The 26,658-nt window shown below is 40.5% G+C and overlaps 1 protein-coding gene across 1 annotated transcript; it reads left to right on the top strand.

Annotated features, from left to right (window-relative positions):
• The first annotated feature begins 18 nt into the window (after nt 1-18).
• LOC144089996 (cleavage and polyadenylation specificity factor subunit 3) lies at nt 19-26,658 on the top strand. The gene is made up of 18 exons (XM_077621276.1): nt 19-205; nt 442-505; nt 620-717; nt 1,251-1,379; nt 1,456-1,633; nt 3,053-3,142; nt 3,220-3,370; nt 4,296-4,471; nt 4,547-4,705; nt 5,665-5,811; nt 5,880-6,032; nt 6,137-6,245; nt 24,974-25,072; nt 25,177-25,271; nt 25,345-25,432; nt 25,980-26,046; nt 26,117-26,213; nt 26,310-26,658. The coding sequence occupies exons 1-18, from the start codon at nt 135-137 to the stop codon at nt 26,424-26,426; spliced, it is 2,088 nt and encodes a 695-aa protein (XP_077477402.1). The 5' UTR covers nt 19-134; the 3' UTR covers nt 26,427-26,658.

Raw genomic sequence — 26,658 nt, 5'->3', positions numbered from 1 at the left:
TTTCCTCATCTAAGCCCTCTATATTAGTGATATCTAGGAGTTGGTGAAGGGCCGCCTCCTAATTCATTTTCAGAAACGGCACAATGATTTGTTTGTAATATATTTGTGATTTTATATTGTGCTTTTTGAAAACTATGGCATCAAAACGCCAAATTGAGGTTGCTGTCCCAGCAGAAGAGAGCGACCAGCTCCACATCCGTCCGCTGTACGCTGTTATGTTAATTTATTATCTACTAAAATGTTTGCACCTTCCTAAAAGATGAATCTTCAACAACGATAAACGTCCGAATAATTAAAATTGTGTCAATTGGCTCTAATGCTCACGTTTCAACACCATTTATGAAGCTAGACGTCCAATCAATTTTGACTGGGACTTCAAATCTAAATAGTTTGGACGTCTAGTGCTGTCAATGGCAGCCAGATAATTGTCTTATCCCGCAGGGGTGCTGGCCAAGAAGTTGGGAGATCTTGTATTATCCTGGAGTTCAAAGGAAGAAAGATTATGGTGATTAAAATTTATTTGCACCTTGTACTAGTCTTGAAGGCAAAACCGTTTTGAACCCGTATTTTTGTATTAATCTTAAAGAAAAAAATGAGTCGCTTGTTTTGTGTTTGTCAGCTGGACTGTGGAATTCATCCTGGATTAGAGGGAATGGACGCCCTCCCTTACATAGATTTGATCGACCCTGCCGAGATTGACCTGCTGCTCATCAGTCAGTAAGTCTGTAACTTTCAAATAAATCAGTGGATTGAGAAATTGGAAACTGGGAATCATCCTTCCATCTCATATTTTCTTCTTTGAACCTCTCCCATTTTTAAATGCTTCAAATCATCATGTAAATTTAAAATTTATATTCCTCATTCCGGGCGGCCCGGTGGTGCGAGTGGTTAGCGCACCGGCCTCACAGCTCTGGGGTCCTGGGTTCAAATCCTGGTCATGTCCATCTGTGTGGACTTTGCATGCCTGCGTGGGTTTCCTCTGGGTACTCCGGTTTCCTCCCACATTCCAAAAAACATGCATGGTAGGCTGATTGGACAATCTAAGTTGCCCCGAGGATAAAGCAGTTGAGAAAATGAGATGATATGCGATTCCTCATTCCTTCAGTCATTTCGCTTTTTAGACTATAAACATGGGCAGATCAACTTGTTTTGGGCAGCCACTGAAGAGACACAATTGTGTACAGAATATCTTTTTTTTTACATCTAATGTCCACTTTGATTGATGAAATAGTGCACATTTGTGTTTCCAGTTTCCACCTTGATCACTGTGGAGCTTTGCCTTGGTTTCTCCAGAAGACGAGCTTTAAAGGTCGAACCTTCATGACCCACGCCACTAAGGCTATTTACCGCTGGCTCCTGTCGGACTACGTCAAAGTCAGGTAAACGACGTACTATAAAGCCCTTTTCAGGTCTTCAGATTAAACATAATATCTTTCCGTTGTGTCACACCCACAGCAACATTTCTGCAGACGACATGCTGTATACTGAGACGGACCTGGAGGACAGCATGGAGAAAATTGAGACGATTAACTTTCACGAGGTCAAGGAGGTGGCGGGGGTCAAGTTCTGGTGCTACCATGCTGGCCACGTGCTGGGAGCTGCCATGTTTATGATTGAAATAGCCGGCGTCAAAGTAAGAGATTCAGAAGACTTGTTTATGAATGAAGGACAACAAAATTGAGAAGCTCTTTGCGGTGTTAAATAGTAAAGATGGATACAGTGGTACCTTGAGATACGAGCTTAATTCGTTCCAGGACTGCACTCGTATGTCGATTTTCTCGTAACTCAAATGAACGTTTCCCATTGAAATGAACTAAAACGAATTAATTTGTTCTAACCCTCTGAAAAAACACCAAAAACAGGAAATTTGATTTTTTTTTTGTTCTAATACGCCATCTATTAACAAAGTAACACATAACTAGTTGTTTAATATTACTAAAATGTGTTTAATAGTACTAAAATTATACGGATGTCGAAGGGGGGAGAGAGAGAGACGGACAGGGGGGGGACTTTTTGCACGGCAACACGCTCGTAACATAACATAAACACATTTAAATGAACTTAGATCACGATGCAGACACTCAAAAATAAGTTTAAGCGAACCTAACACTGAACTTAATTTGAATTTAGTTTGACATTTTGATACCTTTCTTCTTGGCTCTATTTGCCCCGCCTCCACACTGACTTTCAGTCAATATCGAGGGTTGTTTGAGTTTGTATTCCCTTCAAAATATTCCAAAAATGAGGCACACAAATGTCCTCACAATAGGATAATGCACGACCACTTGCCAACGAGCAGTAGTATATCCGGTATTCGCACTGACTATCGGGGGAAAAAAACACACAAAAAATGCAACGCTCCGCCCAGTGCTCGCAGAGACATTACAAAGAGACATTACACGAGGGAGTTGTGGGGAGAGAGACAGTGTCCATGATGTTCATATGAGCAGTATCTCGCGTCCGTTGTCTGCTCGTATATTAAAATTTGTCTCGTATCTCAAGATAAATATTTGCCCGAAATTTTACTCGTATCTCGAATTGCTCGTATGTCGGGCCACTCGTATGTCGAGGTACCACTGTATGTTAAAATAGTGAGAAAAATATCATTTCAAAAACAGCTCCAGCATACTCCACGACCTTGGTGAGGATAAGCAGTACAGAAAATGAATGAATGAATCATTTTTTTTAAAGCGTAATAATAGGAAATTGAACTAACAGTTTACTGAAAATACAAAACGAAGCAATAAACAACCTTTATGTGAAAGTTGGTGATTCCAAAAAATCTAAAAAGGCAAATCAGATGTCTTAGCACTACTAAAGTAGAGAAAAAGTGATTTAAACCCATAAAATGACATCAATTATGAGCACAACATTTCAGATACTGGCTAAAACAGTGCTAGTATTTAAAAATGTCAGTGGCTGTTTTGCCCTTCTTTCTGAGAAATATTGGCTATTATTTTGTTTGTGTTATGTAATTGTTTTCCTCTACAATTAAATAGCAGATCTTAATTGATAGTTGACATGTTATTTGTTTATTCCATTCCTTACAAAGCTGCTGTACACAGGAGACTTCTCACGACAGGAAGACCGGCACTTGATGGCGGCGGAGATCCCCAGCGTCAAACCAGACATCTTAATCATTGTATAGCCTTCAATTGAAAACTTTTTCGATGCTGTTTCTGTTGCTAGATGAGGTGACATCCTTGTGTTCTGCTGCAGGAGTCCACCTACGGCACCCACATCCACGAGAAGCGCGAAGAGCGCGAGGCTCGCTTTTGTAACACGGTCCACGACATTGTCAACAGAGAAGGCCGCTGTTTGATCCCCGTGTTTGCTTTGGGGCGAGCCCAGGAACTGCTGCTCATCCTGGGTGAGAATTCCACAACAAAACAGTATTTCTGGAAACCTGAGCCTCCCCAAATCAAAGAAAACTTGCACTTAAACACCATCATGTAAAAATAGATCATAGTTCTTGTATTAATTGACCACCTTTTGTTGAATGAAACATATTTCAAAGGTTATTTATTCATGTTTATTCTTAATTATAGATTTTCCTTTTTTTAATTAACAAAAATTTTGGACTTTAATAAGAAATATTGCAGTATAAATCACATTTTTGGGGACATTTATTTGATTTAATCCAAAATAAATAACAGAAATGTCGTCTTAGAAGGGATTTAAAATAAAAAAAACTTTTTGGGGACAAAAAAAGTTTTAATGACAATATTGGTAACCCATTTTCTATAGATTTTAGAAGTCATGGGTAATTCCACGCATCACAATTATCAACACAGGCTTAGAACACCTTCTTACGATTCAGTGTAAACATAACATGTGAAATAATATAATAATAATGATAATAATAATAGTAATAAATAGTAATAATAATAATAATAATTTCCCAAATACGGGATGAATTAAGTTATCCAATCCAATAACCCTAACCCATAAGTCACACTTAGACTTAGTCTGGAAAATAAAGTCATGACTTCTCAAATATTTTATTACTTTAACACAATTTAAAATTGCTTACCCATAATTTATAATGACATTAACAACTATTTTTTTATGAACCTCATTAATGACTCTGACTTTAAACTGGGATTTCCACTCATAATGGATTGGAAGTTAAGACATTGGAATAACCTGCAAGTCAAGAACAAACTGTGTTCTCCTCCATTGTAGAGTCCATTATTTGTATGCCAATTACTACATGGCGTAAAACCTTGCAACTCAATGTTACTGGTGTCAAATCTGTCATCTCACGTCGCCATCTTTTCACCACACCACCGCAGACGAGTACTGGCAGAATCACCCGGAGCTCCACGACATCCCCATCTACTACGCCTCGTCCCTGGCCAAGAAGTGCATGGCCGTGTACCAGACCTACGTCAACGCCATGAACGACAAGATCCGCAAGGCCATTAACATTAACAACCCTTTTGTTTTCAAGCACATCAGCAACCTCAAGGTATAATGTGGAGTAACGCCAAGGTTCGTCAAATATGCGAACAATCACCAAAACTTGGTGATCTCGAATCGCCAGAGCATGGACCACTTTGACGACATCGGACCCAGTGTGGTCATGGCGTCCCCGGGTATGATGCAGAGCGGCCTCTCCAGAGAACTTTTCGAAAGCTGGTGCACGGACAAGAGGAATGGAGTCATCATCGCGGGATACTGCGTGGAGGGAACCCTAGCCAAGGTCAGCTAGCATCGCTTTAAAGCGTTGGAAGGCGCAGTGTATGAGTGGTTAGCGCATTGGCCTCGCACTACTGAGATCCAGGGTTCGATACCAGATGCAGACCTTGTGTGGGTTTTCTCCAGATACGAAAAAAACCCATCAAAAACGTGGTAATCTGGTTGAACACTCTAAATCAGGGGTCGGGAACCTGTGGCTTGGAAGCCACATGTGGCTCTTTTGATGGGCGCATATGGCCCTGTGTCCGAGTGGTTAGCGCGTTGGCCGCGCACTTCTGAGATACAGGGTTCGATACCAGATGCAGACCTTGTGTGGGTTTTCTCCAGATACGAAAAAAACAAAACAACTAAAAATGTGGTAATCTGGTTGAACACTCTAAATCAGGGGTCGGGAACCTATGGCTCGGAAGCCACATGTGGCTCTTTTGATGGGCGCATATGCCCCTCCGCTAACCTGCCAGCTAGAATATGGTGGCAGGACGCACCAATAGGAGCATCACGTCGGCACTGTGGAGTTGACGGCACCTCTAGCGCCCCTTAAAACATATATTTTTGTAATTAGGCATTTCTGTGTGCATCCTCCCATTAATAAGACATTCTAACAATGTTGTCAAAAGATTTTTTAAACTTAAAAAGCAGTGAAATGGCTAAAAAAAGGCACACATTTTCATGTATTTTGACTGTTGAGTATGGCTCTCCAGGAATAACATTTGAAAATATTATTTGTTTATGGCTCTCTTGGTCAAAAAGGTTCCTGACCCCTGCTCTAAATTGTCCCCAAGTATGTGCCTTACGATTGGCTGGCCACCATTTCAAAGTGTCTCCCACCTGGTGCCCACAGTTGACTGGGATAGGTTAGCTCCAGCACCCCCCGCAACCCTTACGAGGATAAGCGGTATGGAAAATGAGCGAATGGAAGGCGAATACATCGTAAAACAGCAACCGTCCACGCCTGTCCCACAGCACATCATGTCTGAGCCGGAGGAGATCACCACCATGTCGGGACAGAAGCTGCAGCTGAAGATGTCGGTGGACTATATCTCCTTCTCGGCCCACACGGACTACCAGCAGACCAGCGAGTTCATCCGTGCGCTCAAACCTCCGCACGTGGTAAGGACGGGAAAACAAAGCAGAACTGAGGGAGCCGTGGGTTCAAATTGGGCTCTCGCCGATTTCAGATCCTGGTCCACGGCGAGCAGAACGAGATGGCTAGACTGAAGGCGGCGCTGATTCGAGAGTACGAGGACAACAACGAGGTGGACATCGAAGTCCACAACCCCCGCAACACAGAGTCTGTCACCCTCAACTTTAGAGGAGAGAAACTGGCTAAGGTTTCATTTTTATTTGCGCAAATAGAATTCATAAACTGGAATTAGAGTACTGCGTATCGACGGTGCTCTCAGACACGGAACGTAATGTTCTTTCTGGTGTTTAGGTGATGGGCTCTCTTGCGGATCAGAAGTGTGTTCAAGGTCAGAGGATATCCGGCATCCTGGTGAAGAAAAACTTCAACTACCACATCCTCAACCCTTCAGACCTTTCACGTAAGTGCTGCTTAAATGTGAAATACTATAGAATATTACCTATTTATTTATGTCTAAAATGTATTTTTCTGTGTCTGTATTCTCACTCTCTTGCTACTGTGAGAGTGAAATTGAAATGAATAAAGTAATCTAATCTAATGTAATCTAAAATAATATTTCCTAAAAGGCTCCATAATGAAACACAATCCTAATTTAGTCTTCCTTCTCCAAATAGAATCAGAATGAGCTGTAGATGTTTGCAGTCCGTTAGCACACTATCCATTGGCTTTTTCCCTCTCCTGTTGCCATGTGACCGTACTGTTGTTCCGTCAACATGTACAGTGGTACCTCGACATACGATCTTAATCCGTTCCGGGACTGAGATCGTATGTCGAGCTTTTCGTAACTCGAGCGGACGTTTTCCATTGAAATGAACTAAAAACAAATTAATTCGTTCCAACCCTCTGAAAAAACACCAAAAACAGGATAATGGATTGGAAAAAAATATTTTATTTCTTCTAATTTGCCATCTATTAACAAAGTAACACATAACTAGTGGTTTAATTGTAATAAAATGTGTTTAATAGAATAAAATTAGACACATTTCGTGGAGGGTAAATGTTGGATCTAATCAATAAACATTCAATAACTTCGAATTAGAGGAAGCACACACAGTCGGCCATGATGAGTTTTATCTAGCTTCAGCTGAAGGAGGGAGTCAGAGCAGCCAGCGCGTCTATCTTCCAGCCTGACTAGTTTGAACTCCCTGCCTCCCCCCAACAGGTTGACCAGTTTTATTGACAAAGGTCATGTGACATAGGTACAGACTTTAGGCGGGAAACTGTGAACAAAGAAATGGGTGTGTCATGGTAGATGACGCGCCCCTAACTCATAGGTGTCACGGACGGAAATTTCCGCTAGGCCATGCAAAATTCTATTCTAGTGACTAAACTAAATAAACCTATTGACTAATAAAAAGCATAAGAATACATTCCATACTCCACATTTCCCCCCTGTAGTTACTTTGAAAGAATTTTCATTAGACATCAATTTATATCCCTCCCTTCCAGGTTCTAGAATACAAATATCATCAACAGTTACTTTCAACAGGGTATGGAAAATAATAAAATCACTTGTCAAGGCAGAGGCGAAAAACTCGAGGTATTTAGCGTCATTCGAGAAAAATTCCTCTGCGTCCCTCTTAATGAGCGAACACAATTTTTAAGTCAAGACAAGTACAATTACCCGGACGGCTCGACAAACTGAGGCTCGTCACACTCAGAGCGCGAGAATCTCCAGTATGGTTTGCCATGCGGTGATACTGTATGTCACTGTAAGATACCAGCATGTGCTGGATAGTGTTTCGAATCATAACTTTCATACAGGGGATTACACACATAGAAAAAATACAGAACAGAAACAAAATCGTAAGTGAGGGAGTTGCAAATTTAAACAGCATTGAATGGTTTCGTCTGGGATGAAGGCGCAGCAGTGTTCTCCCATCATGGCACACACACCTCCATCCTCCGTCCCGCAACATCCCTAAGGGCTATGACAGTTTGGTTAATGAACACTCATGTAACAGTTCAATGTATTTACACGAAGCATAACTTTATCCACCCCAAGTTGGGAAAGTAGCAACTGTATGATTTTCTGGGGGGCGGAACACAACTTATGGTCACCAGGAACATCACTACCCCAGATTGCATCACGTGGTTTGAATTGCACTGATTTTGATCTCTTATCTCTTACTGTTATGTTCACTCCCCTTAAAAGGAATGCATCTCATCTGCACCACTGCAGATTTAAGTGTGAAGCCTCGACCCAGTGAATTCAGGATGTCAGGATCTGTGGAAATGGGTATACGGCTACACACATAACAACTTTCATTCGGAACAATCAGTTTCTTCTGGAACACCATGAAATTATACCACACATCTTCTCCATAGTAGTTCTCCATATTCTTCTTTCCATACCACTTCACTCTCCTCTGTGATAGGAGTATGTCACCATCTTGTTTTCAAACTCAAGTCTCTGTGGGCGGGGCGTTCAGACACGCCCAGGCTGTCACTGACAGTCCAGTCACTGACAGTCCAGTCACTGACAGTCCAGTCACTGTGATGTGGGTGGCAACAGCTTTCACTGCGGCTTCTGTGTAGAGGTGCAAAGTCTATGGGAGCTCAAGGTTAAGTGAGGGGTGCTCGTGGCAGGTGAGTAGACGTCAGATGAGTTTTTCACGGACAAGGGTTTTGACACCGTCCGACTTACAGTCTACTCAAGAGTCACCTGTGTCTCGAACGACCTTGACCTGAGGTTCTTGAATCGACTTTGACTTTTCAGCGATCTTTGCTGCTGTGGAGGTTGGTGAGTTGGGCCACGAATGGGTCTTCCCATCGTGGAGAGAACCAGGACTTCCTTTTTATGACTTGGATCAGGATCCAGTCACCTGGCTTCACCACCTCCTGCCAGATAGACAAAAGGGGATCACGGCAGCTTAGGATAGATATAACTTCCAATCACATCATTTCAGAAGTCACTGTGGTCCAGTGGCAAAGACAATGGGTCAGAACTTCAGGTGGACTCAAGTTCAAATCAGGAGTGAGTTCAATTCCACTCTTTGCAATTCTCAAATTCTTTATTGAGGCAATGAAAAGGATAGATATAACTTCCAATCACATCATTTCAGAAGTCACTGTGGTCCAGTGGCAAAGACAATGGGTCAGAACTTCAGGCGGACTCAAGTTCAAATCAGGAGTGAGTTCAATTCCACTCTTTGCAATTCTCAAATTGTTTATTGAGGCAATGAAAATGATAGATATAACTTCCAATCACATCATTTCAGAAGTCACTGTGGTCTAGTGGCAAAGACAATGGGTCAGAACTTCAGGTGGACTCAAGTTCAAATCAGGAGTGAGTTCAATTCCACTCTTTGCAATTCTCAAATTCTTTATTGAGGCAATGAAAAGGATAGATATAACTTCCAATCACATCATTTCAGAAGTCACTGTGGTCCAGTGGCAAAGACAATGGGTCAGAACTTCAGGTGGACTCAAGTTCAAATCAGGAGTGAGTTCAATTCCACTCTTTGCAATTCTCAAATTCTTTATTGAGGCAATGAAAAGGATAGATATAACTTCCAATCACATCATTTCAGAAGTCACTGTGGTCCAGTGGCAAAGACAATGGGTCAGAACTTCAGGTGGACTCAAGTTCAAATCAGGAGTGAGTTCAATTCCACTCTTTGCAATTCTCAAATAGTTTATTTAGGCAATGAAAAGGATAGATATAACTTCCAATCACATCATTTCAGAAGTCACTGTGGTCCAGTGGCAAAGACAATGGGTCAGAACTTCAGGTGGACTCAAGTTCATAACAGGAGTGAGTTCAATTCCACTCTTTGCAATTCTCAAATTCTTTATTGAGGTAATGAAAAGGATAGATATAATGGGTCTTCCCATCATGGAGAGAACCAGGACTTCCTTTTTATGACTTGGATCAGGATCCAGTCACCTGGCTTCACCACCTCCTGCAAGATAGACAAAAGGGGATCACGGCAGCTTACATGTTCTTTGGACAAGTTTCTCCAAACATTTTATCATCCACTCTGTAAGTAGATCTGCCTCACCCTTAGTCTCTTGTCATGGTTCACCTTCCCATAGAGGAAGTTGGAATGGTCTTCCAAGAACTATCTCAAAAGGTGTTAATCTCGAGCTAGTTGACACTATCTTCATATACGTTCTGACCAGTGTTAGGCGTTCTGGCCATGGCTTCTTTATCTCTTCCATGGTTTTCTTAAGCCTTGGTTTTATCGTACCATTTGTTTGCTCTACCAGTCCCACACCGACATTGGCCTCGTTTGGGCCCGAGCTCATCTTGCACATTATATCTGTAACAAATTAAACAGTTCCTATAAAAATTTTAAAAGTAGGTATTTTGATGTCCATCATATCTCCCCCCCTCTTGAGACATTGTCCATGGCTCAATTTTGGAGTACATTTTTTGGTAGGCACTGTAGGCCTTTAGCTGTGTACAGGTCGTCTGCAGACTGTTCTTGAGATCGGCTCAGCCCTTGTTGCTGTGCATACTGTGCACCGCGCAAGTGTCCGCGCTGCCTCCCCAGCTGCCGCACTCTGTCGCTGTCTTCAAACACGTACTCAACATCTGCAGACAGCTATTAGGTTGGGCTTAATACCCCAATGAACAAAAATCACAACAATCTTACTTATTCCATCACTATAGTTTGTGAAAATCTAAATGCCTTATCAGTCAAAATTAAATATGCTAGCTGGTATTCTATTTTGATCACTGCTTCCTTGTTAAGATCAAGAACTATATTTGTTTTTTCCTTTCCTACAATTACACAAATTAACTAATCATACCAAAAATAGGAAAAATACAAAAAGCAAACCAGGCTGCTTTCTCCTCAGGAAAACAGCTTTCCCGTTCTCTGTAACAGTTTAGATTCACATCAATTAATATCCAGAAACAAAATGCACACATTTATAATTCTGAATAGAATTGAACCCACTAAATTGTAACCACCCCTTGTTTGTCAGGGTCAACATTTTTAGCATAACTGTCTTTTAGAGCAATTAAAGCCCATTACTTTTAAAATGCATACTAATCAAGTCCCAATTCAATTAACAATGTGTATCGCGTTGCATATTAACCTCAGTTGTTTGAAATTCAAAATATCCCAAACTAGTAGTCTTTTAATCAAATGTAACATTCCATTGTCTTTGGAGTTTGCCAATCAGCTCCTATAAAACTTTCTTAATCAATATTTCTCAATAGTCAGGCATAAAATTAAAATCTAGTTACATTTCTATCCAATGTAGTTTCTCTTTTCTCTCTAATTGTTTACTTTAAAAATCTGTAAGAAGGTTTGGTCTCAATTGAAACGCTTTCATCTTTTTTTTATGGAGACAATAAAACCAATATAAAAAGTTCCTTATGGTTTATCGCATTGCTCCTCGAGCAATAATCTTTCCAATCAATATTGGAGTGTTTTCCATTACGTTTTATCACGTCAAAAAGTTTATCTTACCTGTCTCCTCAAACGTTTCAACTGAGAGAACCTTCTTACAGTACACAAGATGGATCCCGCTATTTTCATGTCTGCTGGTTGGTCAGGAACACTTGTGTTGAGCACTTAGGCTCCCGGGACCACCGTTGGTCCAGTTTGTTTCCTGTTGAGAAGCACAGTCTCCTTCTGCCAACCCAAAATTAATCTGTTTCTTTAAAGTTTTTTTTCTTTTATGCAGACATATGATTAGCCTCATCCTCCAGTTCCAATCGTGTAGTGAATAATGGCGTTTGGTACATTCCACTAAATTGGATTTCCATATTTTGTTGTCCGATTGACCTCATTATGTAGGCGCATTGATTTCATAACGAAATATGGAAACTTTTGTCAATTCAGTCAATTATTCTGTTAACACAATTTGGATGCCATTATCACTATAATACAGTGGTACCTCGTCATACGACCGTTCGTCATACGGAATGCTCGTCTTACGGGGGAAATTTCGATCGAATAATTCGCCCGTGATGCGGTCAAAGTTTCGTGATGCGACCAAGCCAGGTTGCCATGGCATTTTTTTTGGCATATCTTTCGTGTATAACAATATTTACGAGCACCGGATGAGCTATTCAGACCAGGAAACGCACAACGCGCATGCGCGGTGAAAAGAGGGCTTTCTGGGTAATGAAGTATACTCGTGCGCACAACGCCGACAGGCAATGGCACTAGGCGCCGTTCGAGGGGATGCGAACACAGATGCTACAAGCTAAAAGGAGCCGCTAGCCAGCGCCCTCGAAGCTCCCATGCGAATCCAACAAAACCACCCAGAGCTGCCACCCAGGAACGTGGCGCCCTACGTTTTTCATCCAGCCGGAGATATTCGCACTGCCCCACACCTCCGGCTACCCCCTGGATGAACTAATCCGCGTTCCAGTGACAGCTCTAGCGCTGCTGAGGGTAATCCTCAAGCGCCTGAGGTGGCCCAACAACAACAACAACATGAGCAGCGGCGCGATCGCTGATAAAAGACTGCTGCTCGTTGGCAAGTGGTCGTGCGTTATTCGATTGTGAGGACATTTGTGTGCATCATTTTCGGAATATTTTGAAGGGAATAGTACGACAGCAAACAGCCCATCGATAGCGAACGTGAGGGTGGAGTGTTTGTTCCGTTTACGAGTGCGTTGTGTGGGAGAAAAAAAACGAAGCCCCCGCCCCTTTTGTGCCCCTCTCCCCTCGGCGAAATCTGCCCAATTTTAGTTAGATTAAACACTTTATTTCTATTAAACCACTCGTTATTTATTACTTTGTCAATATATGGCGAATTATAAGAAATAAAACTTTTTTTTCAATCCAATATCCTGTTTCTGGTGTTTTTTTCAGAGAGTTGGAACGAATTAATTTGTTTCCCATTCATTTCAATGGGAAACTTTACCTCGAGTTACGAGTAACTTGTCATACGAGCTCAGTCACGGAACGGATTAAGCTCGTATCTCGAGGTACCACTGTACTTTGGAATTTCATATCATGCACTGTCTTTGTTTTTTTGTTTTTCCCAGGGCTCCCAAATTTCGCATAGCAGATTCTTTTCTCCACTTCAATTTTCACATTTGGAGTACTGCTGCTTTTTTCATTAAAAAATTCCTTGGACGAAATATTTTTCCATAATTTGTCGTTGCCATCCCTGGAACGGGCTTATTGGCGAATTCCGAAATCGATTCCAATTTGCTAAATCATTTTCCACCTTGATAGCTAACCGATTGATCATATCTCGGTGGTCGGCCAATCAAAAACACAAAAAGACAAACAAACAACCATTCATGCTCACACTCATTTTCAGACATCAGTGGTCTGCAATTTTTTCATCACTGGTGAAGAGCGCCATCCCACGTCTGGGCTTTTTGGCAGCTTACCTCCATTTTGCTGTCTTATCAGCCTAATCATTCTCAAAAGAAATAGGTTAATGTCATTTGGTTGACATCAATTATTCAATGCTTATGCAATCCGTATATCATTAATATTCTAATAGTCATTAATATGAACCACACCAAAGCATATTCCACCTGCTCCGGGCAAAACAAGGAATGTCTTTCTGTGCACCGAAAAACATTTCATGCCTCTTCCGTCCTAGGGAAATCATGCCTATCCTAAATCAATTATTTTATCTAAACTTGCCAGGTACAATTTACCTAATAATTTGGATCAATGCCATTTCTGCATTGTTTTCTTCATGTTTGATATCATTAATAATTTGGATGATTCTTAATACTTAAGTCTAAATCGCAAATCACTCTCATATTGCTAAAACCAATAGTTAAAGCTCTGGCTGAATTCCTATCCGCTCTAAGAAGGCGGTTTTATTTAAAATAAGAGCCATTTACTGTGCTCACTGTTACCTCAATTACAATTTAGGGAAAATAACCTTTCACTATGCATTTCCTAATATAAACTTCAGTGTTTAATAAAGGACCCATAATTTTTCACTAATATATCATAACACTGTCAACTATCTCTCTCTCTCTCTACATCTCTCTAAAACTCTCTGTCAACTTTCTCTGTCTCTCTCTTTCTTTCTCTATCTGTCTCTAAAACTCTCTTTGTGCAGGGGGAGGGGGCCTTGGGCTAGGCTGGTGTGGGCTCTCTCCTGACTAGGTGTGAAAAGGGGCACTAAGAGCTTTGGGGGACCCCCCTCATTTGTTTGAACCGGGTGTGCTTGGCGGGTGAGGGGTGTCCTCATCTGTGAAGGGGGGCTGGCTGTAAAGTGGGCTTCTTGCCTGCTCCACATTTTTCGGCCATTTTCTTCCTTTGTTCTGTGTGTGTCTTCAGTAAGATTCAAAAGCAGGCAGACTTTTTAAGGGAATTCTCATGTTCCTTCTTCAGATTTTGGTTCTCGGAGAATTCCTCATAGGCCTTCCTCTTAGCTCATCTTGCCAAAGGTCGTACCTCTTGAGCTCATGTTCAGTGATGTTAATAGGGAGGGCCCCAATTTTGAAATGTGTGACTAGTACATGAACTTGTGAAAAACATATCATTCTTGTTCTCCATGAAGATAGAAAGTTTCTTGAGGTAATGAAAAGGATAGATTTAACTTCCAATCACATCATTTCAGAAGTCACTGTGGTCCAGTGGCAAAGACAATGGGTCAGAACTTCAGGCGGACTCAAGTTCAAATCAGGAGTGAGTTCAATTCCACTCTTTGCAATTCTCAAATTGTTTATTTAGGTAATGAAAAGGATAGATATAACTTCCAATCACATCATTTCAGAAGTCGCTGTGGTCCAGTGGCAAAGCCAAAGGGTCAGAACTTTAGGTGGACTCAGGTTCAAATCAGGATTGAGTTCAATTCCACTCTTTGCAATTCTCAAATTGTTTATTGAGGCAATGAAAATGATAGATATAACTTCCAATCACATCATTTCAGAAGTCACTGTGGTCTAGTGGCAAAGACAATGGGTCAGAACTTCAGGTGGACTCAAGTTCAAATCAGGAGTGAGTTCAATTCCACTCTTTGCAATTTGCAAATAGTTTATTGAGGCAATGAAAAGGATAGATATAACTTCCAATCACATCATTTCAGAAGTCACTGTGGTCCAGTGGCAAAGACAATGGGTCAGAACTTCAGGTGGACTCAAGTTCAAATCAGGAGTGAGTTCAATTCCACTCTTTGCAATTCTCAAATTCTTTATTGAGGCAATGAAAAGGATAGATATAACTTCCAATCACATCATTTCAGAAGTCACTGTGGTCCAGTGGCAAAGACAATGGGTCAGAACTTCAGGTGGACTCAAGTTCAAATCAGGAGTGAGTTCAATTCCACTCTTTGCAATTCTCAAATTCTTTATTGAGGCAATGAAAAGGATAGATATAACTTCCAATCACATCATTTCAGAAGTCACTGTGGTCCAGTGGCAAAGACAATGGGTCAGAACTTCAGGTGGACTCAAGTTCAAATCAGGAGTGAGTTCAATTCCACTCTTTGCAATTCTCAAATTCTTTATTGAGGCAATGAAAAGGATAGATATAACTTCCAATCACATCATTTCAGAAGTCACTGTGGTCCAGTGGCAAAGACAATGGGTCAGAACTTCAGGTGGACTCAAGTTCAAATCAGGAGAGTTCAATTCCACTCTTTGCAATTCTCAAATTCTTTATTGAGGCAATGAAAAGGATAGATATAACTTCCAATCAGCTCATTTCAGAAGTCACTGTGGTCCAGTGGCAAAGACAATGGGTCAGAACTTCAGGTGGACTCAAGGTCAAATCAGGAGTGAGTTCAATTCCACTCTTTGCAATTCTCAAATAGTTTATTTAGGCAATGAAAAGGATAGATATAACTTCCAATCACATCATTTCAGAAGTCACTGTGGTCCAGTGGCAAAGACAATGGGTCAGAACTTCAGGTGGACTCAAGTTCAAAACAGGAGTGAGTTCAATTCCACTCTTTGCAATTCTCAAATTCTTTATTGAGGTAATGAAAAGGATAGATATAACTTCCAATCACATCATTTCAGAAGTCACTGTGGTCCAGTGGCAAAGACAATGGGTCAGAACTTCAGGTGGACTCAAGTTCAAATCAGGAGTGCGTTCAATTCCACTCTTCGCAATTCTCAAATTGTTTATTTAGGTAATGAAAAGGATAGATATAACTTCCAATCACATCATTTCAGAAGTCACTGTGGTCTAGTGGCAAAGACAATGGGTCAGAACTTCAGGTGGACTCAAGTTCAAATCAGGAGTGAGTTCAATTCCACTCTTTGCATTTCTCAAATAGTTTATTGAGGCAATGAAAAGGATAGATATAACTTCCAATCACATCATTTCAGAAGTCACTGTGGTCCAGTGGCAAAGACAATGGGTCAGAACTTCCGGTGGACTCAAATTCAAATCAGGAGTGAGTTCAATTCCACTCTTTGCAATTCTCAAATTCTTTATTGAGGCAATGAAAAGGATAGATATAACTTCCAATCACATCATTTCAGAAGTCACTGTGGTCCAGTGGCAAAGACAATGGGTCAGAACTTCAGGTAGACTCAAGTTCAAATCAGGAGTGAGTTCAATTCCACTCTTTGCAATTCTCAAATTCTTTATTGAGGCAATGAAAAGGATAGATATAACTTCCAATCCCATCATTTCAGAAGTCACTGTGGTCCAGTGGCAAAGACAATGGGTCAGAACTTCAGGTGGACTCAAGTTCAAATCAGGAGTGAGTTCAATTCCACTCTTTGCAATTCTCAAATTCTTTATTGAGGCAATGAAAAGGATAGATATAACTTCCAATCACATCATTTCAGAAGTCACTGTGGTCCAGTGGCAAAGACAATGGGTCAGAACTTCAGGTGGACTCAAGTTCAAATCAGGAGTGAGTTCAATTCCACTCTTTGCAATTCTCAAATTCTTTATTGAGGCAATGAAAAGGATAGATATAACTTCCAATCACATCATTTCAGAAGTCACTGTGGTCCAGTGGCAAAGACAATGGGTCAGAACTTCAGGTGGACTCAAGTTCAAATCAGGAGTGAGTTCAATTCCACTCTTTGCAATTCTCAAATTCTTTATTGAGGCAATGAAAAGGATAGATATAACTTCCAATCACATCATTTCAGAAGTCACTGTGGTCTAGTGGCAAAGACAATGGGTCAGAACTTCAGGTGGACTCAAGTTCAAATCAGGAGTGAGTTCAATTCCACTCTTTGCAATTTGCAAATAGTTTATTGAGGCAATGAAAAGGATAGATATAACTTCCAATCACATCATTTCAGAAGTCACTGTGGTCCAGTGGCAAAGACAATGGGTCAGAACTTCAGGTGGACTCAAGTTCAAATCAGGAGTGAGTTCAATTCCACTCTTTGCAATTCTCAAATTCTTTATTGAGGCAATGAAAAGGATAGATATAACTTCCAATCACATCATTTCAGAAGTCACTGTGGTCCAGTGGCAAAGACAATGGGTCAGAACTTCAGGTGGACTCAAGTTCAAATCAGGAGTGAGTTCAATTCCACTCTTTGCAATTCTCAAATTCTTTATTGAGGCAATGAAAAGGATAGATATAACTTCCAATCACATCATTTCAGAAGTCACTGTGGTCCAGTGGCAAAGACAATGGGTCAGAACTTCAGGTGGACTCAAGTTCAAATCAGGAGTGAGTTCAATTCCACTCTTTGCAATTCTCAAATTCTTTATTGAGGCAATGAAAAGGATAGATATAACTTCCAATCACATCATTTCAGAAGTCACTGTGGTCCAGTGGCAAAGACAATGGGTCAGAACTTCAGGTGGACTCAAGTTCAAATCAGGAGAGTTCAATTCCACTCTTTGCAATTCTCAAATTCTTTATTGAGGCAATGAAAAGGATAGATATAACTTCCAATCAGCTCATTTCAGAAGTCACTGTGGTCCAGTGGCAAAGACAATGGGTCAGAACTTCAGGTGGACTCAAGGTCAAATCAGGAGTGAGTTCAATTCCACTCTTTGCAATTCTCAAATAGTTTATTTAGGCAATGAAAAGGATAGATATAACTTCCAATCACATCATTTCAGAAGTCACTGTGGTCCAGTGGCAAAGACAATGGGTCAGAACTTCAGGTGGACTCAAGTTCAAATCAGGAGTGCGTTCAATTCCACTCTTCGCAATTCTCAAATTGTTTATTTAGGTAATGAAAAGGATAGATATAACTTCCAATCACATCATTTCAGAAGTCACTGTGGTCCAGTGGCAAAGACAATGGGTCAGAACTTCAGGTGGACTCAAGTTCAAATCAGGAGTGCGTTCAATTCCACTCTTCGCAATTCTCAAATTGTTTATTTAGGTAATGAAAAGGATAGATATAACTTCCAATCACATCATTTCAGAAGTCACTGTGGTCTAGTGGCAAAGACAATGGGTCAGAACTTCAGGTGGACTCAAGTTCAAATCAGGAGTGAGTTCAATTCCACTCTTTGCATTTCTCAAATAGTTTATTGAGGCAATGAAAAGGATAGATATAACTTCCAATCACATCATTTCAGAAGTCACTGTGGTCCAGTGGCAAAGACAATGGGTCAGAACTTCCGGTGGACTCAAATTCAAATCAGGAGTGAGTTCAATTCCACTCTTTGCAATTCTCAAATTCTTTATTGAGGCAATGAAAAGGATAGATATAACTTCCAATCACATCATTTCAGAAGTCACTGTGGTCCAGTGGCAAAGACAATGGGTCAGAACTTCAGGTGGACTCAAGTTCAAATCAGGAGTGAGTTCAATTCCACTCTTTGCAATTCTCAAATTCTTTATTGAGGCAATGAAAAGGATAGATATAACTTCCAATCACATCATTTCAGAAGTCACTGTGGTCCAGTGGCAAAGACAATGGGTCAGAACTTCAGGTGGACTCAAGTTCAAATCAGGAGTGAGTTCAATTCCACTCTTTGCAATTCTCAAATTCTTTATTGAGGCAATGAAAAGGATAGATATAACTTCCAATCACATCATTTCAGAAGTCACTGTGGTCCAGTGGCAAAGACAATGGGTCAGAACTTCAGGTGGACTCAAGTTCAAATCAGGAGTGAGTTCAATTCCACTCTTTGCAATTCTCAAATTCTTTATTGAGGCAATGAAAAGGATAGATATAACTTCCAATCAGCTAATTTCAGAAGTCACTGTGGTCCAGTGGCAAAGACAATGGGTCAGAACTTCAGGTGGACTCAAGTTCAAATCAGGAGTGAGTTCAATTCCACTCTTTGCAATTCTCAAATTCTTTATTGAGGCAATGAAAAGGATAGATATAACTTCCAATCACATCATTTCAGAAGTCACTGTGGTCCAGTAACAAAGACAATGGGTCAGAACTTCAGGTAGACTCAAGTTCAAATCAGGACTGAGTTCAATTCCACTCTTTGCAATTCTCAAATTCTTTATTGAGGCAATGAAAAGGATAGATATAACTTCCAATCCCATCATTTCAGAAGTCACTGTGGTCCAGTGGCAAAGACAATGGGTCAGAACTTCAGGTGGACTCAAGTTCAAATCAGGAGTGAGTTCAATTCCACTCTTTGCAATTCTCAAATTCTTTATTGAGGCAATGAAAAGGATAGATATAACTTCCAATCACATCATTTCAGAAGTCACTGTGGTCCAGTGGCAAAGACAATGGGTCAGAACTTCAGGTGGACTCAAGTTCAAATCAGGAGTGAGTTCAATTCCACTCTTTGCAATTCTCAAATTCTTTATTGAGGCAATGAAAAGGATAGATATAACTTCCAATCACATCATTTCAGAAGTCACTGTGGTCCAGTGGCAAAGACAATGGGTCAGAACTTCAGGTGGACTCAAGTTCAAATCAGGAGTGAGTTCAATTCCACTCTTTGCAATTCTCAAATTCTTTATTGAGGCAATGAAAAGGATAGATATAACTTCCAATCGCATAATTTCAGAAGTCACTGTGGTCCAGTGGCAAAGACAATGGGTCAGAACTTCAGGTGGACTCAAGTTCAAATCAGGAGTGAGTTCAATTCCACTCTTTGCAATTCTCAAATTCTTTATTGAGGCAATGAAAAGGATAGATATAACTTCCAATCGCACAATTTCAGAAGTCACTGTGGTCCAGTGGCAAAGACAATGGGTCAGAACTTCAGGTGGACTCAAGTTCAAATCAGGAGTGAGTTCAATTCCACTCTTTGCAATTCTCAAATTCTTTATTGAGGCAATGAAAAGGATAGATATAACTTCCAATCAGCTAATTTCAGAAGTCACTGTGGTCCAGTGGCAAAGACAATGGGTCAGAACTTCAGGTGGACTCAAGGTCAAATCAGGAGTGAGTTCAATTCCACTCTTTGCAATTCTCAAATTGTTTATTTAGGTAATGAAAAGGATAGATATAACTTCCAATCACATCATTTCAGAAGTCACTGTGGTCTAGTGGCAAAGACAATGGGTCAGAACTTCAGGTGGACTCAAGTTCAAATCAGGAGTGAGTTCAATTCCACTCTTTGCAATTCTCAAATTCTTTATTGAGGCAATGAAAAGGATAGATATAACTTCCAATCACATCATTTCAGAAGTCACTGTGGTCCAGTAACAAAGACAATGGGTCAGAACTTCAGGTAGACTCAAGTTCAAATCAGGACTGAGTTCAATTCCACTCTTTGCAATTCTCAAATTCTTTATTGAGGCAATGAAAAGGATAGATATAACTTCCAATCCCATCATTTCAGAAGTCACTGTGGTCCAGTGGCAAAGACAATGGGTCAGAACTTCAGGTGGACTCAAGTTCAAATCAGGAGTGAGTTCAATTCCACTCTTTGCAATTCTCAAATTCTTTATTGAGGCAATGAAAAGGATAGATATAACTTCCAATCACATCATTTCAGAAGTCACTGTGGTCCAGTGGCAAAGACAATGGGTCAGAACTTCAGGTGGACTCAAGTTCAAATCAGGAGTGAGTTCAATTCCACTCTTTGCAATTCTCAAATTCTTTATTGAGGCAATGAAAAGGATAGATATAACTTCCAATCACATCATTTCAGAAGTCACTGTGGTCCAGTGGCAAAGACAATGGGTCAGAACTTCAGGTGGACTCAAGTTCAAATCAGGAGTGAGTTCAATTCCACTCTTTGCAATTCTCAAATTCTTTATTGAGGCAATGAAAAGGATAGATATAACTTCCAATCGCATAATTTCAGAAGTCACTGTGGTCCAGTGGCAAAGACAATGGGTCAGAACTTCAGGTGGACTCAAGTTCAAATCAGGAGTGAGTTCAATTCCACTCTTTGCAATTCTCAAATTCTTTATTGAGGCAATGAAAAGGATAGATATAACTTCCAATCAGCTAATTTCAGAAGTCACTGTGGTCCAGTGGCAAAGACAATGGGTCAGAACTTCAGGTGGACTCAAGGTCAAATCAGGAGTGAGTTCAATTCCACTCTTTGCAATTCTCAAATTGTTTATTTAGGTAATGAAAAGGATAGATATAACTTCCAATCACATCATTTCAGAAGTCACTGTGGTCTAGTGGCAAAGACAATGGGTCAGAACTTCAGGTGGACTCAAGTTCAAATCAGGAGTGAGTTCAATTCCACTCTTTGCAATTCTCAAATAGTTTATTGAGGCAATGAAAAGGATAGATATAACTTCCAATCACATCATTTCAGAAGTCACTGTGGTCCAGTGGCAAAGACAATGGGTCAGAACTTCAGGTGGACTCAAGTTCAAATCAGGAGTGAGTTCAATTCCACTCTTTGCAATTCTCAAATTCTTTATTGAGGCAATGAAAAGGATAGATATAACTTCCAATCACGTCATTTCAGAAGTCACTGTGGTCCAGTGGCAAAGACAATGGGTCAGAACTTCAGGTAGACTCAAGTTCAAATCAGGAGTCAGTTCAATTCCACTCTTTGCAATCCTCAAATTCTTTATTGAGGCAATGAAAAGGATAGATATAACTTCCAATCCCATCATTTCAGAAGTCACTGTGGTCCAGTGGCAAAGACAATGGGTCAGAACTTCAGGTGGACTCAAGTTCAAATCAGGAGTGAGTTCAATTCCACTCTTTGCAATTCTCAAATTGTTTATTTAGGTAATGAAAAGGATAAATATAACTTCCAATCATGTATAGGCGGGCCGTCTCGTGGTGTAGTGGGTAAGTCACCTGCCTGCGACGTGGGTGTCGAGGGTTCACGTCCCGGTGTCGACGACTGTATGGTGTCGGCAGTCGGCCGAAGGCCGACTGTCGAACACCACCAGGACCCCCCCCCCAACTGTCTTCCGGTCAGCCGAAGGCTGACCGGAACAAAATTGTTTTGCTGAAAAAAATGACTAAGTCTTTATTTGAATGAAAAAAGAATTACCCATTTACTGAACTACTAGTGTAGTGATTAGTCAAACGAGAGCGGGATTCGAACCCCATCTCCCACATGGCAGTCAAATCCACTAACTTGAGGTCTGTCTGACCCATTGTCTTTGCCACTGGACCACAGTGACTTCTGAAATGAGATGATTGGAAGTTATATTTATCATTTTCATCACCTCAATAAACAATTTGAGATTTGCAAAGAGTGGACTTGAACTCACTCCAGATTTGAACTGGTGTCCAACTTCAATTTCAACCCATTGTTCTTGCCACTGGACCACAGTGACTTCTGAAATGAGATGATTGGAAGTTATATTTATCATTTTCATCACCTCAATAAACAATTTGAGATTTGCAAAGAGTGGACTTGAACTCACTCCAGATTTGAACTTGTGTCCATCTTCAATCTCAACCCATTGTTCTTGCCACTGGACCACAGTGTCTTCTGGAATGATCTGATTGGAAGTTATATTTGTCCTTTAAATTACCTCAATAAACAATTTGAGAATTGCAAAGAGTGGAATCAAACTCACTTCTGATTTGAACTTGAGTCCACCTGAAGTTCTGACCCATTGTCTTTGCCACTGCACCACTGTAAAGTTGGAAGTTGTATTTATCCTTTTCATTACCTCAATAAACAATTTGAGAATTGCAACGAGTGGAATTGAACTCACTCCTGATTTCCGCCTCATGTTCTGACTCATTGATTTTGCCAGTGGACCACAGCAACAACTAGAAGGTGAAGAATCAGAAGTCAGATTTATTCTCCGACTCTCTTAGCCTTACTTGCTATGTCATTTTTTAAAGAAAAAAAGCCTTACTATACTATGTCGTTTTTTAAGAAAAGAAGCCTTACTATACAATATCGTTTTTTAAGAAAAAAAGGCTTCCTCTACTATGTCGTTTTTCAAGAAAAAAAAGCCATGCTATACTATGTCGTATTTTAGGAAAAAAAGCCTTACTATACTATGTCGTTTTTTAAGAAAAGAAGCCTTACTATACAATATCGTTTTTTAAGAAAAAAAGGCTTCCTCTACTATGTCGTTTTTCAAGAAAAAAAAGCCATGCTATACTATGTCGTTTTTTAGGAAAAAAAGCCTTACTATACTATGTCGTTTTTTAAAGGAAAAAAGCCATACTATACTATGTCGTTTTTTAGGGGGGAAAGCCATACTATACTATGTCGTTTTTTAGGGAAAAAGCCTTCCTCTACTATGTCGTTTTTCAAGAAAAAAAGCCATGCTATACTATGTCGTTTTTTAGGGGGGAAAAGCCATACTATACTATGTCGTTTTTTAAGAAAAAAGCCTTACAATACCATGTCATTTTTTAAGAAAAAAAGCCATACTATACTATGTCGTCTTTTAAGAAAAACGCTTTACTGTACATGGTCGTTTTTTTTAAATAAAAAAGCCTTACTATACATGGTCATTTTTTAATAAAAACCCTTAATATACATGGTCATTTTTAAAGAAAAAAGCCTGACTATATATACATAGTATTTATTTTTTAAACAAATAAAAGCTTTACTTTACATAGACCACTTTTTTTTAAAGAAAAAGCCTTACGATGTCCAGCCATTCAAGTCATTTTGCATGCCAGCTTTACGTTTGTACCAAATCTCGGGGTATTCTTTGCTCAGTTATGAAGCACGTCTAATAAGATGAATAAATATTTGACATTATCGTCGACAAGGAAAAAGAGTGTCGCCAAACTTTCGTCAAAACATATACTACAATATCACGTAAGAGCACAGCAAGTGAACACAAAAAAGTTAAGAGGCTGCAACTTCACATAAAATTGTTTCCATGGATAATGAGTAGAATCCGGACACAGTCTAAAAATGTTACTTTTCTTCAAATAAATGAAGTATTTGCTTTAACTCCTTGAAGGACTGCTAAAACAACATAAACGAAAATTTGGCATTTTACGAAATATTTCTCCAGATTAATTAGCCCCATGGCAACTAAAACATTATTTATTAAACGCAACATTTTTTTCATCAAGTGTTCCAGTGCAATAATGAGAACAAGAAAAGCTTTTTTGTTGGTACTTGTAGTAGTAATGTAACTTGACACAAAACTGAATTCTAATTTTTTTTAATTTTTTTTTAACCTTCGTTCTGGGCGGGTTAGCTGTTTGCCACGCCTCCACCCTCGCTATCGATGGGCTGTTTGCTGTTGTATTCCCTTTCAAATATTCCGAAAATGATGCATTTAAATGTCCTCACAATAGGATAACGCACGACCACTTGCCAACGAGAAGTAGTCTTGAATGAGCGATCGCTGGAGCTAACAGGCTAAGGAAGGAATAACAGCCTACCCACGTATTGATTGTGGGTAATGAAGTTTTATTCTGAGAAAGGGTGCCATTGCCTATCGGTGTTGTGTGCACGAGTAGACTTCATTACCCAGAAAGCCCTCTTTTTGCCCGCGCATGCACATTGTGCGTTTTCTGGTCGATGTGTAGGAGAAACTAGTCTGAATAAATCGTTCAGTGCTCGTAGATATCTGTTATACGCGAAAGAGATGCGGCAAAAAAAGACAGTGCGCTACAATGATAAACAGCCTCTCATGTCATGGCCACCTGGCTTGGTCGCATCTTGAAATTTTGATCGTATCTAGGGCGAATTATTCGATTGAAATTTTCATCGTACCTCAAGCATGTCGTAGGTAGAGCTGATCGTAGGTCGAGGTACCACTGTACTAGCTAGCTCACCACCTTGAAGCTCGATATTCCCAGCTTTTCTGGTCGTGATGTCAAAACCAAAATTGCTAAATTAAAAAAAAAACAGCCAGATTTGACATGTAAAATTAGTATATTGGTCCAGTCATTTTCATTTGCTACATCATAGCAACTCGAAGGATCCACCATTCATTCCACACGTTCTCACCATGTTCTTGCAGTGTATACGGAACTATCCATGAGCACGGTGAAGCAAACCCAAGCCATCCCCTTCACTGCACCGTACTCGCTGCTTGTTTGCCACCTGAGGAACCTCACAGGCATGCACAGAGCTAACAGATTCCGTTTTTTTTATTTTAATTACATCCATTGGTTTGGGAAACACTTGGTTTTGATGCTCAGCTTTGTGGATTCTTTCCGTCAGGTGACGTGGAAGAGCTGGACGGCACCGAGAAGAAAATCCTGAAGATCTTCCAAAGCATCACTCTGATCCACGAAATCGGAATGGTAGTGCTGGAGGTAAACAGCTGGATAATTCATCAAAGGGGAATATTAGACCCGCCGCAAAGGTGGTTTGTTTTTTTGTTTGCAGTGGATCGCTAACCCCCTCAACGACATGTACGCTGATGCCGTCACCACTGTGGTGTTGGAAGTCCAGTCCAATCCCAAAGCTCAGAAAGGTAGGGAATTGAACTCGGAGATCTTGGCGTAGGGCAAAAATGCTACATTTTTTTTCACTTTGGAAATTATTTTGTTCATCTAAATCAGGGGTCTCAATCCGATTCCGCAAAGGGCCGCGGTGAGTCCTGGTCTTTGTTTCAACCGATCCACTGTCGACAGTTTAACCTATGAGGGGGTCTTCTAAAATAAGTAGCACCTGGCTGCAATCAACTGATTACACTTGCAAAAGGTGTCCGCTTGTTCGGTTTGAATGAAAACCCCTAAAGCCCTTTGAGGACCGGTTTGAGACCACTGATCTAGATTTCAGTCTTTAAAAAATGTTTAGAAACAGTGTTGAATCCTGGTTTGATGAAACCTTTGTGAGCAGTGAACACACAGGCAGTTTTGGAATTGTGATTGGCATTCGTAAAGGACAAACTTTGACTTAAACGACTGCCTTCAGCTGCTGGCTTTTGAGAAAATGGAAGTATTTTAGTGCAGAAAATACAGAATGTAAGATTGGTAAATAATCTCACTCATACTAAATCCTTGTTTGACTTTGTTCAGTCATGGAAACCCAGAGTTCCGTTTTGGACATGGACGTCTTTCAAAGCCGACTAGAAGTGATGTTACAGTGAGTAGCCTTGCCGTTCCTATCGTCAGGATCAGCAGGTTTAAAAGGTCGGCTCGGTCTTTATCTTCAGGGACATGTTCGGACAGGACTACGTGGACGTCAGCGACGGGCACAACATCTCAGTGACTGTCGACGGCAAGACTGTCAACATTTGCTTGGAAACACGGGTGAGATCGATCCCGCTAATCCTCGCGGATTCAATCCGAAATTTGGCCCGGTGTTCCGTAGCCCGACCATTTGCTTTCTTCTTTTTCCTCACCCAGTCGGTGAGCTACGAGGACGAGAGCACAGAGGACGATTCGCTAAGGGAGTTGGTAGAGCAGGCCGTGCTGCGCCTCTTCGACGCCCTCAAACCCATCACGTCACTTACTGGATCTTAAAAGGTTGCCAGCGTTGGTGATTTGGATGAGCTGCTTGTCATTTTCAGTATTTTTCTAACATCTGCTCTGTTGTGTGTTTACATGGAAAAGCACTTTTATATATTTAATTTATTGTTAAATTTGAACCCGTATGCACTGACATGATCATGTTTTGACCTTTAATGTGAACTTACTTTGTATTTATTTGCACTAAATGTACCTTGTGTATTTAATAAATTTGAATTGATGGTCA

This window comes from Stigmatopora argus, chromosome 15, assembly GCF_051989625.1.
Source record: "Stigmatopora argus isolate UIUO_Sarg chromosome 15, RoL_Sarg_1.0, whole genome shotgun sequence".
NCBI lineage: Eukaryota > Metazoa > Chordata > Actinopteri > Syngnathiformes > Syngnathidae > Stigmatopora > Stigmatopora argus.
This window is presented reverse-complemented; position numbering and strand designations above follow the sequence as displayed.

Bases quoted from the DNA above. Each gene is read 5' to 3' on its own strand.
- LOC144089996 (XM_077621276.1), top strand. From the start codon at position 135: ATGGCATCAAAACGCCAAATTGAGGTTGCTGTCCCAGCAGAAGAGAGC. The intron at 718-1,250 runs GTAAGTCTGTAA...TTGTGTTTCCAG, and splicing joins GACCTGCTGCTCATCAGTCA to TTTCCACCTTGATCACTGTG. The intron at 1,634-3,052 runs GTAAGAGATTCA...TTCCTTACAAAG, and splicing joins TTGAAATAGCCGGCGTCAAA to CTGCTGTACACAGGAGACTT.